At 44.4% G+C, this 17,568-nt stretch overlaps 1 protein-coding gene across 1 annotated transcript in view; it reads left to right on the top strand.

The window, feature by feature from the left end:
• LOC126473505 (15-hydroxyprostaglandin dehydrogenase [NAD(+)]-like) overlaps positions 1-17,340 on the top strand; it is a 36,467-nt gene extending 19,127 nt beyond the window's left edge. The window contains exons 5-6 of the mRNA XM_050100596.1: positions 5,073-5,227; positions 17,180-17,340. Of these exons, the coding sequence (XP_049956553.1) occupies positions 5,073-5,227; positions 17,180-17,297 (273 nt within the window). The 3' untranslated portion in view covers positions 17,298-17,340. The remainder of the gene's footprint in view (positions 1-5,072; positions 5,228-17,179) is intronic.
• The last annotated feature ends 228 nt before the right edge of the window (positions 17,341-17,568 follow it).

The raw sequence follows: 17,568 nt of genomic DNA, 5'->3' as shown, positions 1-17,568 counted from the left end.
TTCGACGGCCAACACCGCGGTTCCTGGTGTGTCCGCTGTGCCGTGCGTGTGATCATTGCTTGTACAGCCCTCTCGCAGTGTCCGGAGCAAGTATGGTGGGTCTGACACACCGGTGTCAATGTGTTCTTTTTTCCATTTCCAGGAGTGTATACTTTGAGATAAACGTCCCTTGGTCAGTGAGCAAACACACGTTACGTGTGGTCTGGCTCCTATACGGGGTGATTTTGCTAAATCCCGACAGGATGAGGAGTAAAAAAAAGCCATCTGGACGTATGGTCGGAAATGCGTTCCGAGGGAGCTACGCCCACCTGAATGTAAGAGATATTTGACAGGCTAGGTTTCAGTGATTTGAATTGTACATAAGAACATTCCAGGCGATTGACAATGTTCTGTCTGCACTACTGTATTAAGGTTTTAGCTCCACAGTCAGTAAGGCGTGCGTGGTATGTATGGTGCAGGGTCCCCGCAGAGGCAAGTTTGTAGGTAACGAGGCCTGCAGGCGGTGCAATGGATACACATAGTGGCAGTTGTGGACAGCATTGCCACTCTCTTAGGTGTGAATCTAGAACACTAGTACAGACAGCCAAGTGTCTTCTGATGTGTGCTTTCAGTCACTGAAACCTACACTGTCAAAGATCTTTTATCTCCTGCTTCAAGTCGGTGTGCCTTATTTGCAACATATTTCCAGCCACATGTCAATAAGACCTTTTTTTATTCATCATCCTCTCATGCGTTGTTTACTGCAGTTCACCCCCATTTAGCAACAACACCCTGTATGAGACAGACAATACGATAACACCGTGTTGTTTCAACAAGCATGAGGACTCGACAATGAATACTAGAGTAAATAGTAGCGATTAAATAAATAAACAGATAGCTGTGGAAATATTATGAGCCATGGGACTACGCCAATGTTCTCCGCCGCGAAACACCCTGAGAACACACAGCTAGCGCCATGTGTTGTCTGTCTTTCGCGAAGTCCTGGCAGCTTCCTACGTCTGTCTCACTAGAATTGATATAGCCTTTATCCAAATCGCGGATGTAATGCATTAATTGTTTCTGCGCCATTCAGCTTGGGTGAGCAACCGCTTTTAAAGGACCTGGTTAAAAATCCCCTGGGAAAATTATTTTTACCAGCAAAATATACATTGCTGGGGTCCTGAATGTTCATCTGACTGCGAGTTATAATGTTCCCCTATTGTTCCAAGTTTCTTCGGAATTCCAAGGAATAAACAACTGCCCTAGACTGTATACATTGATTTTTCGTTAAAAACTTAGCTGCACTTTTATAAAATAAAACTCTTGTTAATACTCATTTCGCGTCTGTTAACAGCAATTCATGACGAACTCGCGCGCACGCAAACACACACACACACACACACACACACACACACACACACACACACACACACACACACACACGTAAGCGTGAGGTTGGTAAACAATAAACACTTGAAATTTTCTCTTTCAAATTTTCAGACACAACGTGTCGCTCGCTGTCTTATGTAAACTTAAGCATGTTTTTGTTGCTATAGTCTTTAGTACGAAGGCTGGTTAGATGCAGCTCTACATGCTACTCTGTCATGTACAAGCCTCTACGTCTCCGAATAACAGCTGCAACCTACATCCTTTTGAACCTAATTATTGTATTCATCTAGTGACCTTCCTCTACAATTTTTATTCTCACCCTTCCCTCGAGTACTTAACTGCTGATCCCTTGATGTCTTCTATCAACCTATCCCTTCTTTTACTCAAGTTATGCCTCAAATATCGTTTCTTCCCAGTTCTATTGAGTACCTCCTCGTTAGTTTCATACACTACCCCTCTAATCTTCAGCAGTCTTCCATAGCACCACATTTCAGAAGCTTCTATTCTCTTCCTGTCTGAATTGTTTATCGTTCACGTTACATGTCAATATTACACTACAGACAAATGCCTTCAGAAAAAATATCCTAACACTTGCATTTCGTACGTTCAATGTTAACAAGTTTTCATATTCAGAAACGCTTTTCTTGCCATTGCCAGTCTACATTTTATATCATCTCTACTTCGCTCATCATTAATTATTTTATTGCCCAAACAGCAAAACTCATCTAGTAGCTTCAGCGTCTCATTTCCGAATTTAATTCTATCAGCATCGCCTGATTTAATTCTAACACATTCAATTACCCTTGTTTTGCTTTTGTTAGCGTTCATCTTATTCTCCATTCCGTTCAACTGCTCTTCGGAGTTCTTTGCTGCCTCTGACAGAATTACAATATTATTGGCAAACCTCAAAGCTTTTATTTCTTCTCCCTCAAATTTAATTCCTTTGCCAAATTTTTCTTTGGTTTCCTTTACTGCTCCTTTACTACTCCATGTACAAACTGAATAACATCAGGGATACGTTACGGCACTGTCTCGCTCCATTTTTAACTTTTTTATACGGAGAAGTGAATCAAACATAACCCGGCCTGGCGCTAACAAAACTAACAGTCCAATTCGGATATAAAGCATTGGCTGATTCACTTACAAAACAGTAATAACTGTCCCTACCGAAAAACGCATCCGAGTGTGCGCCCCATCGTACTCTGTGCGGCCACTCTTCTCCACTTCCGTCGCATTCACATTACTTTCCCAGGTACTTAGCCCCCCATATGCGATGCTGAGCGATGGCTCAGTGGTTCTGAGGCAGCCAGCAACAAGAAACTGATTAATGGAAGAAATTTACCCCATTGTTCTCCTCTAATTTACTGGTACAGGGAGAATAAATGGATATAGATGGACGGTTACAAAGTACAACTAATGGCCACTATAATGACTTGTTGCTTGCAATGATATGTTACACGTGAAAGCCTAATAACGCAAAAACATCAAAACCACAACACATTACCAAGCCTAATAAAGTTACGAAACCCGATGACATTCAGTCGTCTTGGAATGGCTTAATACAGGTCCTGTATGGTTTTCAAGGGAATCTTACATCTTTGTTACTGCATAAGAGTGGTAAGTTCAAACAACGAATATGGAGATGGATAATGATCAAGCTCCCTTCTATCCAGAACAGGTTCAACGATGTTGAGATCGGGTGACTGTGGTTGTCAGGGGAGATATGAGAATTCATCCTTGTGCTCACAAAAACAGTCCTGGACTATGCGAGCTGTGTAAACGGGGGACTTGTCTAGGACCACATCGTCACCAAATGGTTCAAATGGCTCTAAGCACTATGGGACTTAACATCTGAGGTCATCAGTCCCGTAGACTTTGTACTACTTTAACCTAACTAGCCTAAGGACATCACACACATCCATGCCCGAGGCAGGATTCGAACCCGCGGCCGTAGCAGGCGTGCGGTTCCCGACTGAAGCGCCTAGAACCGCTCGGTCACAGCGGCCGGCACAGCGCCACCACTGGGGAACAAACACTGTACCGTGGGATGGACCTGATCAACCAAAATGGTCAGTAATGCAACTTTACAGAGTAAACGTGGGGCCTGTGGAATACCACAATACGGCTGCTCAAAACCATCACCAAACCCCTGTCATGTTTCATTCTTGGGACGTGAACGCGACTAGAAGTTGCAAATAGTGTGGAACAAGACTCACGTGACCGAATAACTTCTTCCATTGTTCCATAACCCATGTATTACGGCTGCCTCACTACCACAATATGGCTGCTCAAAACCATCACCAAACCCCTGTCCTGTTTCATTCTTGGGACGTGAACGCGACTAGAAGTTACAAATAGTGTGGAACAAGACTCATATGACCGAATAACTTCTTCCACTGTTCCATAACCCATGTATTACGGCTGCCTCACTACCACAATATGGCTGCTCAAAACCATCACCAAACCCCTGTCATGCTTCATTCTTGTGACCGCGACTAGAAGTTGCAAATAGTGTGGAACAAGACTCACGTGACCGAATGACTTCTTCCATTGTTCCATAATCCATGTATTACGGCTGCACCACTGCGTTTTCAAGTTACGGCCATTTGCGTCACTAATGAGTGTTTTTGGAATTCCATCTGGCCCTCAATTCACTGCTTATGGGGTTCCCTTCGTGTTGTTTTGATGCGAAGAGGGTTCACAATTGTGACATTCAGTTCTGCAGCGACTTCCAGATGTCATCTCTCTTTCTTCGTTTAAATTTTCTTCAACGACCGTTTGTCACGATCACTCCACACACACTCAAGTTCGCATTGTGACTTAGCGGATGATGTTTTCCCATTTTCCTTAAATGCGGTATGAATCTTCGGTACTGTGTCTCTTGAAACACCAAACATTTTGGCTCCCTTGTCTGGTACAGCGCGCCGCGGAATTTGAATCCCCGCCAGACGTCATGGACATCGAAGACCCCTGGAGGTCTGTGCACCATCGCGCCGTAAGCAGTGGCGGCGCACACCTTTTAGTGTGAGGGCGCCACAGTAGAACACGTGGTTCCAGCGGCCAATAGCGGCGCCCCCGATAGACTACTTAAGCGCCTGCCTCTCGCTCAGCCAGCCAGTCCAATCTCGCGTACGTCTGTGGACACATCGCCTCGCGTTAGACAGATTACTTACTTTCTTGTTCTGTGTACGAGTGGACGTGTTTCTTAGGTTTCCTTGTGACTGTTGTTCGATCTTGTTGTTCGTTCTGTCCTTAGTTGGTCGTGTCCGTCTCTCCCGTTGTGTTGTTGGCTGGCCTCTCCGCGGGTCCCACCGCGCTTTCCGTCATTTCAACCCCACGACCGTCCCGGTCGCAGTTACACCACCTTGGTTATGCAAGCACCCACCACACGAGTGCCAACAATTTGCCCACGGTGGCATTCGCTTGGCTCCGACATAGTGCACTCAGAACTATGTGCAACATTTTTTTGAGAACGATTGGCACTTGCAGTGTACTGAAGACATAGCATATGCGCCGTTCGTGGTCAAATACAACAGCAGAACGCGCAGGCTTGGTCCGTATCTGCATTTGTGTTCAAGAGAGCATTTCACGCGGTGTTTTCGTGTTTTCATCCAATTCCTGTATTGTTAAATGGAGATTTATGCCTATTACTTTACGTACAGCTGGTAAGATGCCGTAGTGACTGGTGCGACGTGGTGTTTCAGATGCCGGTGAACGTGGAGCGCACCGGCGTGAAGGTGGTGGCGCTGTGTCCCGGGGCCACCGACACGCCACTGCTCAATGACGCCAAGCACTACCTGCTGCACCCACAGCTGGCCGGCGACCTCCAGAACGCCATCGACACCTTCGGCATGAACAAGTGAGTCTGATGGCCACGTCCAACTAAACGCGCGGTAGCTACTTTCTCCATCTCCATCATATTCATCTCCATCACCTTCTCCACCTACATCATCTTCTTTATTATGAACTCTATCTCATCCAGAATGCCATCGACACTTTCAGCATGTAGAAACGAACCTGGTGCCATCACCTATCAGAATGGACAGTGGCCTCTTTCACAATGCTGTACAGTCTCCCTCATCATATACATCTCCATCCCCATCACCATCATCTTCTCCATCTCCATCACCATCTTCATTATCTCCGGAACGTTGTTGACACCTTTGGCATTTACAAGTGAGCTTGCTGGCCACATACAGCAAAACGCACAGTGACCACTTTCATAGTGCTGTAATATCTCTACCACCATCTCTGTCATGGTCTGTGTCACCTTCCCCGTCACCTTCCCCCTCACCTTCCCCGTCACTTTCTCTGTCATCTTCTCCGTCATATTTTCCGTCACCCTCTCCATCATTTTCTCCATCACCTTCTCCATCACTTTGTCGATCTCCATCATCATCGCCATCTCCATCATCTCCATATCTACAGCCTTTTCCATCATATTCTCCACCTCTTCAATAACACTATCGGTAGCTTTGGCACTTAAGAGTGAGTCAGCTGCCCAAATCCAGCAACAGTGCATGGTGACCAAGAAGTCAAACCTCAACCTGCCTCTGCAATCTAAACGTCCCTTCATTACCAAATGTATCGACGATTTCTTAATGCCTCAGAATTCCTATCAACCAATCCCTTCTTTTACTCAAGTTGTGCCACAAATTTCTTTTCTTCCAGCTCAGTTCAGTACCTTCCCATCAGTTCATCAGTAAACACTTCCGGGCTAAGTTGCCGTGATCGATCTGTAGAACTTCTTCTCCCTGACGTTTCGTTCTCAACTTCTGAGAACATCTTCCGAGATGAGTCGACTCACCTCGGAAGATGTTCTCCGTAGTTGAGAACGAAACGTCAGGGAGAAGAAGTTCTACAGATCGACCACGGCAACTTAGCCCGGAAGTGTTTACTGATGAAGACGCCGGCCGTGAAAGCCTACATGGGATGATTCCCATCAGTTATTCGATCCACCCATCTAATAATTGTAAATTTGTGGTAAGACCTTACGGGACCAAGCTTCTTAGGTCATCGGTCCCTAAGCTTACACGCTACTTAATTTAACTTAAACTAACCTGTGCTATGGACAACACACACACCCATGCCCGAGGGAGCACTCGAACCTCCTAGGGGGGGAGGGGGGGGGGAGCCTCGCGGACTGTGACAAGACGCCTCAGACCGCGTGGCTACCCCGCATGGCCACCCATCTAATATTCACCATTCTTCTGCAGTACCACATTTCAATAGATTCCGTTCTCTTCTTGTCTAACTGTTTATCATCCACATTATACTTCTGTACAAGGCTAAAATCCAAAAAATAATACTTAAAAATACTTCCTGAACCTTAAATTTATATGTGATATGAGCAAATCTCTGTTTTTCAGAAAAGCTTTTCTTGTTACTAACAGTCTACATTTTATATCCTCCCTACTTCGACCAACGCAAGTCATTTTTCTGCTCAAATAACAAAAATTATCTACTTCTTCAAATGTCGCCTGATTTAATTCGACTATATTTATTAACCCTTTTATAAATTTTGTTGATACGTCGAGAATTTCAAATGCTTTCTCTGAACCCACAAATAGCATAAACATAGGTTTCCCTTTCTTCAGTTTACATTCTGGTAGCTCATAGTCACAGTGCATCACGTGTTCCTGCATTTCTCCGGAATACAAACTGATCTTCCTCAACGTCAGCGTCTACCAATCTTCTGTAATTAATTTGTGTCAGTATTTGGCTGCTAAGACTTAATAAACTGATGGTTTGGTGATACTCACACCTGTAAGCATCTAACTTATAGCAAAATGGAACTATTGCATTGTTCTTTAGCTCAGACGTATTGCGCCTTTCTTATATATCTCGCACAGCACGTGGAATAGGTTGCCTCAAGTATCCCAATAATATTGGGGAATTTTTTCCTTATTTCGACTTGTGTGGTTCCGTGCTGTGTCAATTCAGTTCCATGTCTCATGTGTTATCCAAGGATAACATATGTTACCCAATGTGATATCAAATTCTTCTCGCAGTATCGCTTCTCCTATTTTATGTTCATCTACTTCCTCTTCTGTTTCCATAATATCATCTTCAGGCATCTTTATCCATCTTTCGACCATGCCTTGTTTGGCCACTGTCTTATTATCTAGCTCTTGATGTTCATACGGCTTCTTCTCTTTCCTACTGAACTATCTTTAGTTTTCCTATAGTTAATATCGCCTCATGGTCTCTTCTACAGCTTTGTATTTCTCCTCGAGCTTTGCTGCTTTTCACTTTCTGTCAGTCTCATTTTCTAGACTTCAGTATCCCCATTTGCATGTTTTATTTCTTGCATTTTTATATGTTTTCTTTCCGTCAGTTAATTTCGATAACTCGTCTTATCCATATATTTCTACTGGGCTTTGTTTTTTTTTGGATATGTGATCCGCTGCTGGCTTCACTCTTTCATTTCTCAAAGCTACCCATTCATTTTCTGTTGTATTCCTTCTCCCTGTTTCAATCAGTTGCGCCTAATACTCTCTTCGAAGCTCTCAAGAACCTCAATTCGTTTCAACATATCCCCGTCCCTTCTTTTTAATATACTAACTTCTTACAATTTCTTCATTTTTAATCTGTAGCTAGTAACCAATAAATTTCTGAAATGTTTAAGATGTGGCTTACCATTAGGTAAACTGCATGCAACTTTCCATTCTGTCTAGGCCTCTTACACGTACACAGTCTTGTTTTACGTGGCTCTGCGTAAAATTAAACAAGGTTGCTTCTCCTTTTATTCCTTTCCTCCAGTTAATATGCTCCTACCACTCTTCCTTCTGTTCCTTTTCCTGCTCTCTAATACCAATCTCACATCAAAATTAACTTTTAGTCTTTTTTAACATTCTGAAAAATTTCTTATATCTTCTCGTATATTCCTTCAAGCTCTTCGTCACCGGCGGAATTAGTAGGCTAATAAACTTGTCCTACTGTTTTGTGTCGACTTTGTATCCACGGCTGCGATATTACGTTCACTATGCTATTCACAGTAGCTCACCCGCATTTCTGTTTTCATATTTATTATTACATCTAGTACTGCATTACCTCTAACTGATTTTACATCGAATATATTGTGGTCTTCCGTCCAGAAATCCTATTCTCCGCGCACCACACTTCACTAGTTCCCACTGCATCTAATTTTGTCATGTCTGTCTTACATTCTGTACATCTCGGATTAAGTGATCTAACATTAAATGCTTCGACGCAAAGAACGCTAGTTTTGTTTTTCCTGATGGCAACATCCTCCTGAGTAATCACCACCCGAAGATCCAAATGAAGCGTTTTTTTCCCTCCGGAATATTCTACCCAGAAGGATACCATCATCATCAAATCACATAGCAGAGCTATACGTCGTCAAAAAAAGTAACGGTTACGGTTTACCTTTTACTTTCAGCTGTACTCAAATTGCGAATCCATTTCGTAATATTTACTAATGCTTCAATCTTCAGAACGTCTCTCTTCCTTCAGACGTTCAAGCATGTCTAAATGTCATTATAATGTAATACACAAGCTCCTTATAAATACAGACATTGTGTAAACCATTTCTGCTTTTGCCTTGATTTCCTGATTATCAGTTCCTTTGAGTAACTGGGCGCACTGCCACTGACATCTTACAGCCTGTACATGGAAGAGAAAGGTCTCTTTTTGCTTTTTCTTTCGATAAGATTCTACTACGCTGACCATTGAACGCATCATGCATTACTCTTTTGACAGCCACTGCCTTTCCTTCAGCATCTCTCTCTATACATGATGAAGAAAAAATTTCCATACTTGGAGGTCGGCATGCGACTGCTCATCGAAATTCAAGACAAAAGTGTATCTAGCAAAACCAAGCCTTGCCAATAGGTTTAACAGAAATTATATGTAAAAAACCAGGCTCTGGGAATGCTATAACAGCGTGCAGCATGGCCAAGAACAGCACGAACTCTGCGCTGTGCCCGAGCTGTCCCATTAACTCACAACTGTGAGACGAGGAAATGCCCTGCATAGCGATATGCAGACTCGGTGATGTTAGAGTCGCGTTCGCACCAAATATATTTTTTGCAGTTCAAACATCAAACTGTATCCAATTTACACCTCCACAGTGCCGTATTTTGTGTGTTTCTTTCTGTTACTGATACGTTTATTTAAATATTAAGACATAACATGAACTTCTTACTGACGTAAACGACAACTTTGTTTCGTCCATGGCACAAATAAAGCCAACAGAAAATAATAATAATGGATGCAGCAACATCGTCTGTATTCAATGAGGTACAAAAAACATAACAGGTAGGTTATAATAAATTGAACATAATGCTATGCGCAATAATTCCATTCTGTACGTTTGACGTCCAGGCTTACCTGCAAAGGGCTGGTGCATACAAGTACTAGCAACGATCACATTGGAGCAGATGTTCAAAGTGACCACTTTCGTATACATCCATTAGTGGATTACTGTAAACGTTCCTTTAAGTGTCGCAAAAATAAAAACCTAGTGAATTAAGGTCAGGGGAGCGCAGAGGCCAAAACACTGAACCTCTACGACCAATCCATAACCCAGGAAACGCTTCATTTAAATAGTTACGCACAAATATTCCAAAGTATGACAGTGCACCATCGTACTGAAACCACTGCTATCGCCAAACATCAAGTTGAACGTTTTCTAGTGCGTCAGGCAAAGTATCGCGAAGAAACGTACGACACAGAGGCGTATTCAACTTGTCAGACGACAGGTAAGGGCCCAAAAGCACTCCTCCCTCAGTTCCAGCCCACAGTGTTACGCCAAGGCGTACCTGAAAGCCGCGATGACAGGCGACATTTGGGTTGTATTCCGATCAATAACAGCTTTTCTGAAGACTGAAAATACCTTCCCGAGTGAAGCTAGATTCGTCATTCCATATCACATTATTTATAAATTGTTCATTTTCTTTCGATTGATACAAAAGCCATTCACAGAACTGTACTCGTCGAAAGCGATCTTCTGACCGTTGGCGTTGAGTTAACACGTAATGATATGGACGCAGTTCTTCGTCGTGTAATACTTCAACAACCATTCTTCGAGACATCTGGAACTGCCTTGCAATATCACAGGTACTTCACCAAGGTGATTCGTGAACATTTTCAAGAACCGCGTCCTCTGTTTGTGCAGTACGTCTAGTCCTTGGACGATCTCTGTCCATTACTTGTGGACGAGGATTACTAGTTTCCCGGAGGCGTTGCTCCAGACGACGAAAAACATTCTTATCAGGATGGCGCCTTTGAGGGTATTGTGCTGCACACGCAAGAACAGCAGCAGCAGCTTGGTTATCGGATGCTTTTAGCACCAAAAGCATATCGACGTATTCAGCGTTTGTGTACTCCATCGGGAAGCCGCCCTATATCACCCTGACAGGATCGGTTATGCACACACAATACACATACACATACAAAACCCCGTCTGAACAGGCCTTGGAAGGCCCAACGGTACCGACCGGCCACCGTATCATCCTAAGCCCTAAGGCGTCACTGGATGCGGTTATGGAGGGACATGTGGTCAGCACACCGCTCTCCCGGCCGTATGTCAGTTTACGAGACCGGAGCCACTACTTCTCAATCAAGCAGCTCCTCATTTTGCCTCACAAGGGCTGAGTGCACCCCGCTTGCCAACAGCCCTCGGCAGACCGGATGGTCTGCCGGCCGCTGTGCCCGACCGGTTCCAGGCGCTACAGTCCGGAACCGCGCGACTGCTACGGTCGCAGGTTCGAATCCTGCCTGGAGCATGGATGTGTGTGGTGCCCTTAGGTTAGATAGGTTTAAGTAGTTCTAAGTTCTAGGGGACTGATGACCTCAGATGTTAAGTCACATAGTGCTCAAAACCATTTGAACCATTTAGACTGGATGGTCATCCATCCAAGTGCTAGCCGAGCCCGACAGCGCTTAACTTCGATGATCTGCCGGGAACCGGTGTTACCACTGCGGCAAGGCCGTTGGGCATAGACACATGCACTTAAATGGATCCCATTGTCATGTGATAGGCTATTGTCACATGACAAAATGGTGTCCTGCTTGTAAACGGCGAGAAGTATGGAACGGACATCTAAAAACCAAACAAAAAGAAAAAAAAAATACAAAAAAAAGCTGACGAGGATTCGAGGTATAGCTTCCGATGTGAGTATGATGCGCAGCAGTCTACATAGTGGGCTATAACGGCTGGTATGGCAGTGTGAGGTGGTACACGTTCCTCTGTACATTCTGATATGCTGCACTAGTGGCAATGTTGCCAGATCCTCGTTTTCATACATATGTTTTATTCTGGGTGAGGAATCGCATGCCGATCTCCAAGTGCGGCATTTTTTTCTTCACTCTGTATATAGCTGTATGTATTGTGCAGTAGCGGCTGTATCCTTAGAAGTTTCTTTATAGTATTTCTGTACGAGGAAAGGTTCCTCCAATGATGAACTGTTCTGATTGACACATATCGATCCATTGGATGGTCAAATAGCCTTCTGATTATGAACTAGAATGCTCCTACACGCTCCTGCCCATATATACGCAGTGCTGAACCTCCAGGGCTTCAGAAGACGACTGCACGAAATGTACAAGACGTAACGAAAAATGACACGTAGCAGTGGATACAGCATCTCTCCAAGTTTTTGACTCACATTATAGGCGCTCAAAATAAGAACAGTATACGAGACGGAAAATGCCAATACAGGCGGCAGGGCACATGCGTGTAATTAATTAAACTCACTGCTGCCGTAGCTACGACAGCAGCTCGCTTTGGAAATCTGTTCATTGGGTCGCCTGTCTGCAGGCGCGGAGTAATTCGGTGCGACAGTTCGGAGCGGACGATCTGTCTGCGCGGTCTGACTCGCTTGCAACTACGTCACGGCATGCGTTACGAACAGAAACTTGGAGAGATGCCCTATCCACCGATCTGTATTTCTTGTGCACATACTGACAGAAAAAATCGCAACAAAAAATAATAATCAAAGTACAGTAACGAAATTTCGGGAATACATTCGTCTAGGTAATATATTTAAGTGAATAACATTCCATGATCGCAAGTTAATGCACGCGCGAGACAAGCCAAGCACATGTGGAATGGTGACATGGTAACCGCCGGAACGTGCATGCTTTGTGTTGTACAGGTTCCAGACGTCAGTTTGTGGGATTGAGTTCCGCGCCTGTTACACATGGTCGGTAAATATAGGGATGGTAAATGCTGCAGTTGTCGTCCGATGGTGTCCTGTATGTGCTGGATTGCCGACAGGTATCTTCGTGTAGCTTTAGGCAACATGTTGACATTCTGTAGAGCATGTTGGGTTACATTAGTGGTATGCAGGCGGTTGTTATCCTGTTGGAAAATACCACCTGGAATACTGTTCATGATTGGCAGCAAACCAGGTCGAATCGCTGGACTGTCGTACAAATTTCCAGTCAGGGTGTGAGGGATAACCACGAGTGTGCTCGTGCTGTCTTACGAAATCGCACCACAGACCATAACTCCAGGTGTAGGTCCAGGCAGACAGGTTGGTTGCAGGTCCTGAACTGGCCTCCTTCACACACGGCCATCGCTGGCACTGAGGCAGAAGAGGCGTTCATCAGAAAACACAACAGACCTCCACCCTGCCCTTCAATGAGCTCTCTCTTGACACCACTGAAGTCGCAAATGGCGGTAGTTTTGGGTCAGTGGAATGCATGCTACAGGTTGGTTGGTTGTTTGGGGAAGGAGACCAGACAGCGAGGTCATCGGTCTCATCGGATTAGGGAAGGATGGGGAAGGACGTCGGCCGTGCCCTTTCAGAGGAACCATCCCGGCATTTGCCTGGAGTGATTTAGGGAAATCACGGAAAACCTAAATCAGGATGGCCGGACGCGGGATTGAGCCGTCGTCCTCCCGAATGCATGCTACAGGGCATCTGGCTCGAGGCTGTCCTTAAAGTAACCGATCTGTCATAATTGGTTGAGTCAGTACGGTGCCAACTGCTGCTCTAATGTCTGCTGCAGACGCAGAATGATGTGCCATAGGTATACTACTGTAAGGTGGCAGAATAAATGGTCAGATTCGCACCTTACATGAGACCTTTACAAATCGCAATGAGAAGGTGAAGATGACACCTAACGTAAACCGGCAGTTATGAGAACATTTTCCTATCAATATGTAATGTAAAAAGAGATGACAGTCAATCGACGGAAATTAATACACGATTCCTATGTCTTTGAGTAGAAGGTAGAACAGGGAACACGAGTCGAGTCGCTCTTAGTTTTGAAAAGCCAGCTCCACAACGGTGTAGCGAAACTGTGCTGCAGGAGTTACGCCGGCAACCACCTAAAGGGGTGGCAGAAAGGAGGACAGCGACCCCGGGCCAGGTGATTCAAGCTGGAGGGCCGCCTGAAGCGAGGGCATCAGTACAAGAGCAGAAAAGAAGCTTTAGAAAACTGCGTTTCGAAATTCCAACGGGATACGAACAAAAGCAAGTGACGCATTTTCGTCCAGCGAATGCGACACACGGAAAGGTCAATGTACTCTCGGCGTCTAGAATGGGCGCAAAACGCCCAACTGGCGGAAACTCCCTAGGAAGGAGAAACCTACTGAATGTTCGATGCAGTTTGATAGAAGGGACACTGCAGTTGGTAGAGGATGCTTCTACAAAATGAGAGGAACGCTCCTATTGGTCGAAAAAAGCCTTGATGTGAAAAAGGAACCCAAGTGGAGGGAGGCAGTTCTGTCATGAGTACAACAAGAGAGAAATTTTGTGTTGGGACTTCTCTGAACTGGCGTCAAGTGCAGAACGGAGTGCTTAACGCTCTGTACGAAGCAGAGAAGAAATTGGTGTGGACACTGCATTCACTGTGGCTGCACTCCAGCTAAAATTAGCTGTAGCAAGTTTAGCTCCAACTGTGGAGAAACGAACCAGCCAGATTAGTTAATTGTTCCTGCGAGAACTGAGAGGGCACTATAGTATGCACGCTGCTCCAACCATGCACGTGTATATCGCCACATAATAAGACTAGGGCTGAGTACATGTTTTCTAGCATAACGAGAAACAGAGGGAAAGTTCTGCTGGAAAGTTCAGCAAAGGCCAGATTGGTTTTGTAGAAATTTCAGTGGGAGAGAGCTGCCTTGCAGACAGCAGCACGTCGCAGCTTAAGGTAAATATGCGTGCAGAGGTGTGAACTTTGTTGGTTCCCCAGCTTGCGTCCACTGTAAACTCGAGCGGCCTTGGGTAATCTTGCGCTCACATTTGTCACTTGACAAACCATCCACCGTAGACTTGATTGTCATTCTAAATAGCACCGAACTTTGAACCGGAGTCGGTCGATTTTCGTAGTACTGACCAACATCATAACGTATGTGTAGGAGCAATTTTGTAAAAAAACGTCCTATTAAAGTTTCATATTATTGTGCTTAGGATTAATGTAAAGAAACTACGAATTAAACTTTCGTAATATTGTGCTTAAGATCAATGTTCTTTCAGAGATTTAATATTTAACATTGTTGTGTATAGACTTATTTCACTTTTTGATGTTGGCAAGATGCGTTATCCATTGCGCTGTTTTTATGTTGGCGAGTTGAAAACTGTGTGAAAAGCTGTAATTTGGTGATAAATATTGCGACACTAAACTTGTCATTTCACCTCACAAAGTTGTTCTCAATTGAAGAACAAGCAAAAACGAAATCCCCGGAACCATACACTGCAAACACGACACTCTTCCGTCTCGGCAGTACCACGTGGCCGCCTGGAGCCGGATCTTGTTGCCCCTGTCCCTTCCTGTGAGCACCGCTGCCAGCAATCAGGCACAGTGGCTATATTCTTGCCAAGTGTTTCTGCAGACGGAACATCCAGCTTCTCGTAGCCCTATTACGCGACCTCGTTCAAACTCAGCGAGGTGCTGATAATGGTGTCGTTGTCGTCTTAAATGGATTCTTGACCAGCATCAACTTACTATGTCCAGTCTCAAAGGTAACTATCGTCCTCACCCGCTACGGAGCTTATTTAAAGCAAAACTGGTTTGAATTCTCACGGCGACGCAACAGCGCCACTCTTATGCGACTGGAGCGAAATATGAATAGATCTCGTCTTTCATATGTCGAAACATGCCTACCAACTTTCATTTGTTTCACACAACTCCTTCTTCGTGTTATAATTTTTTTTTGTCGCAGGATGTAACGAGTGTAACTGCTGATACTTTTATATACGGCACGTTAATATGTATAAATATCAAGGTACTGGTTGTTTTTCCTCTGTGTCTAACACTCTTCCCACAAAGACGTCACAAACTTTATGACCTGATGTGTTCTGCACAGTCGTAACTGCAGCACCGAATGGACTGCTGCTGTCACTATAGAGTAACTGTTTCGTGTCCACCCTTCAACACCTGACCTGCTCCCCAGGGGAAAATAAGTATTAATGGCTTGCTCTTGTCACACATATTTGGAGGTACTATCCAACCTAAAAACATATAGCTCCTAATAGCTACACTACTGGCCATTAAAATTGATACACCAAGAAGAAATGCAGATGATAAACGGGTATTCATTGGACAAATATATTATACTAGAACTGACATGTCATTACATTACTGCTAGTGATACGAGGCCGTTGGAATCCAGCACGGCGTCCCGTATTACCCTCCTGGACCCACCAATTCCATATTCTGCTAGCAGTCATTGGATCTCGACCAACGCGAACAGCAATGTCGCGATACGATAAATCGCAATCACGATAGGCTACAATCCGACCTTTATCAAAGTCGGAAACGTGATGGTACGCATTTCTCCTCCGTACACGAGGCATCACAACAACGTTTCACCAGGCAACGCCGGTCAACTGTTGTGTGTGTATGAGAAATGGGTTGGAAACTTTCCTCATGTCAGCACGTTGTAGGTGTCGCCACCGGCGCGAACCTTGAGTGAATGGTCTGAAAAGCTAATCATTTGCATACCACAGCATCTTCCTCCTGTCGATTAAATTTGGCGTCTGTAGCACGTCATCTTCGTGGTGTAGCAATTTTAATGGCCAGTAGTGTATATTCTTAGTGTGCTAATGATGTAAATGCTGATGAAATGTTGTTCAGTACACCATTCTCAGTCACCAATAGAAATATCTGCACTTATAGACATTACATAACCTCTTTTTTTGTTCCTTTAGTTTGCTTTGGTAAGTGGGTAATCATTGTTATCACAAGTGCCTAACGGTCACTCACATCAGTTTCAGTGAGAAAATTTCGAAAAAGGCCGGATCTATCTGGTGACATTAAATCTATTGTACTGATAATTTACACGGCTGATCCCGGCGGAGGTTCGAGTCCCCCCTCAGGCATGGGTGTGTGTGTTTATCCTTAGGATAATGTAGGTTAACTAGTGCGTAAGCTTGTGGACTGATGACCTTAGCAGTTAAGTCCCATAAGATTTCACATACATTTGAACATTTTTTTTTTTGATAATTTACTTGCGAAACAATATTAAAATAAAAGATGCTACACTCTTTCACCATCCACTGACCATTTTAATTAGCACTTAGTTATCGGTGATCACACAGTCGTGAATGCAGTAGTCCATGAAGACAGCTCTTGTTATTCAAGGAAACAGAGAACCTGTTACACAAGGAACGTTCCTAAGCTCCCTTCTGAGGCTTTTTGACATTACAGTAAACAGTTTATCTTGCTAACTAAGCATTTCCAAACCCGTCTTGATATTACTTCCCTTCCTCTTTATACATCATTAAGCCGATGCTTCATTGTTGCTCACCGTTTTCCATACACCTCGTGTGTTGCAAAGTAGCTATGAGGAGGGAGAGGTGGTGAGTCGTACAGAGCAGCCACTGCTGTGTTGCAGGCCGGAGCAGATCGCGGAGGGCCTGATGCACGTGATCCGGAACGCCGAGTCCGGCTCTGCGTGGGTCTCGAACCTGGGAGACCACTACGAGGTGCACTTCCCGCAGCTCCACAAGTGAGGCGCGCCTGCCACGCCTCTAGAGCTGCACTCGCCCGCTCTACGCACCCTTTACAGTGTATGTTTTATTTGCCTGTACAATAAAATGTGAACCAAACAATTCCTACAGCAACTCTACTTCATGTGTCTGACTCCATTTTCTCATACATTGTTTCCCGTTACCTAGTCTCTGAAACAGCTTGTGCTACTGTTTTACGACACTGATTATTGTACTAAAAAGGTAGTGTTCAGGAATGTGAAGTGTAATAAAATGGTTTGTACGACTTTTAGCG

The sequence above is a fragment of the Schistocerca serialis genome, chromosome 4 (assembly GCF_023864345.2).
Source record: "Schistocerca serialis cubense isolate TAMUIC-IGC-003099 chromosome 4, iqSchSeri2.2, whole genome shotgun sequence".
NCBI lineage: Eukaryota > Metazoa > Arthropoda > Insecta > Orthoptera > Acrididae > Schistocerca > Schistocerca serialis.
The sequence above is the reverse complement of the archived record's forward strand: the minus strand, read 5'-3'. Positions and strand labels throughout refer to the sequence as shown.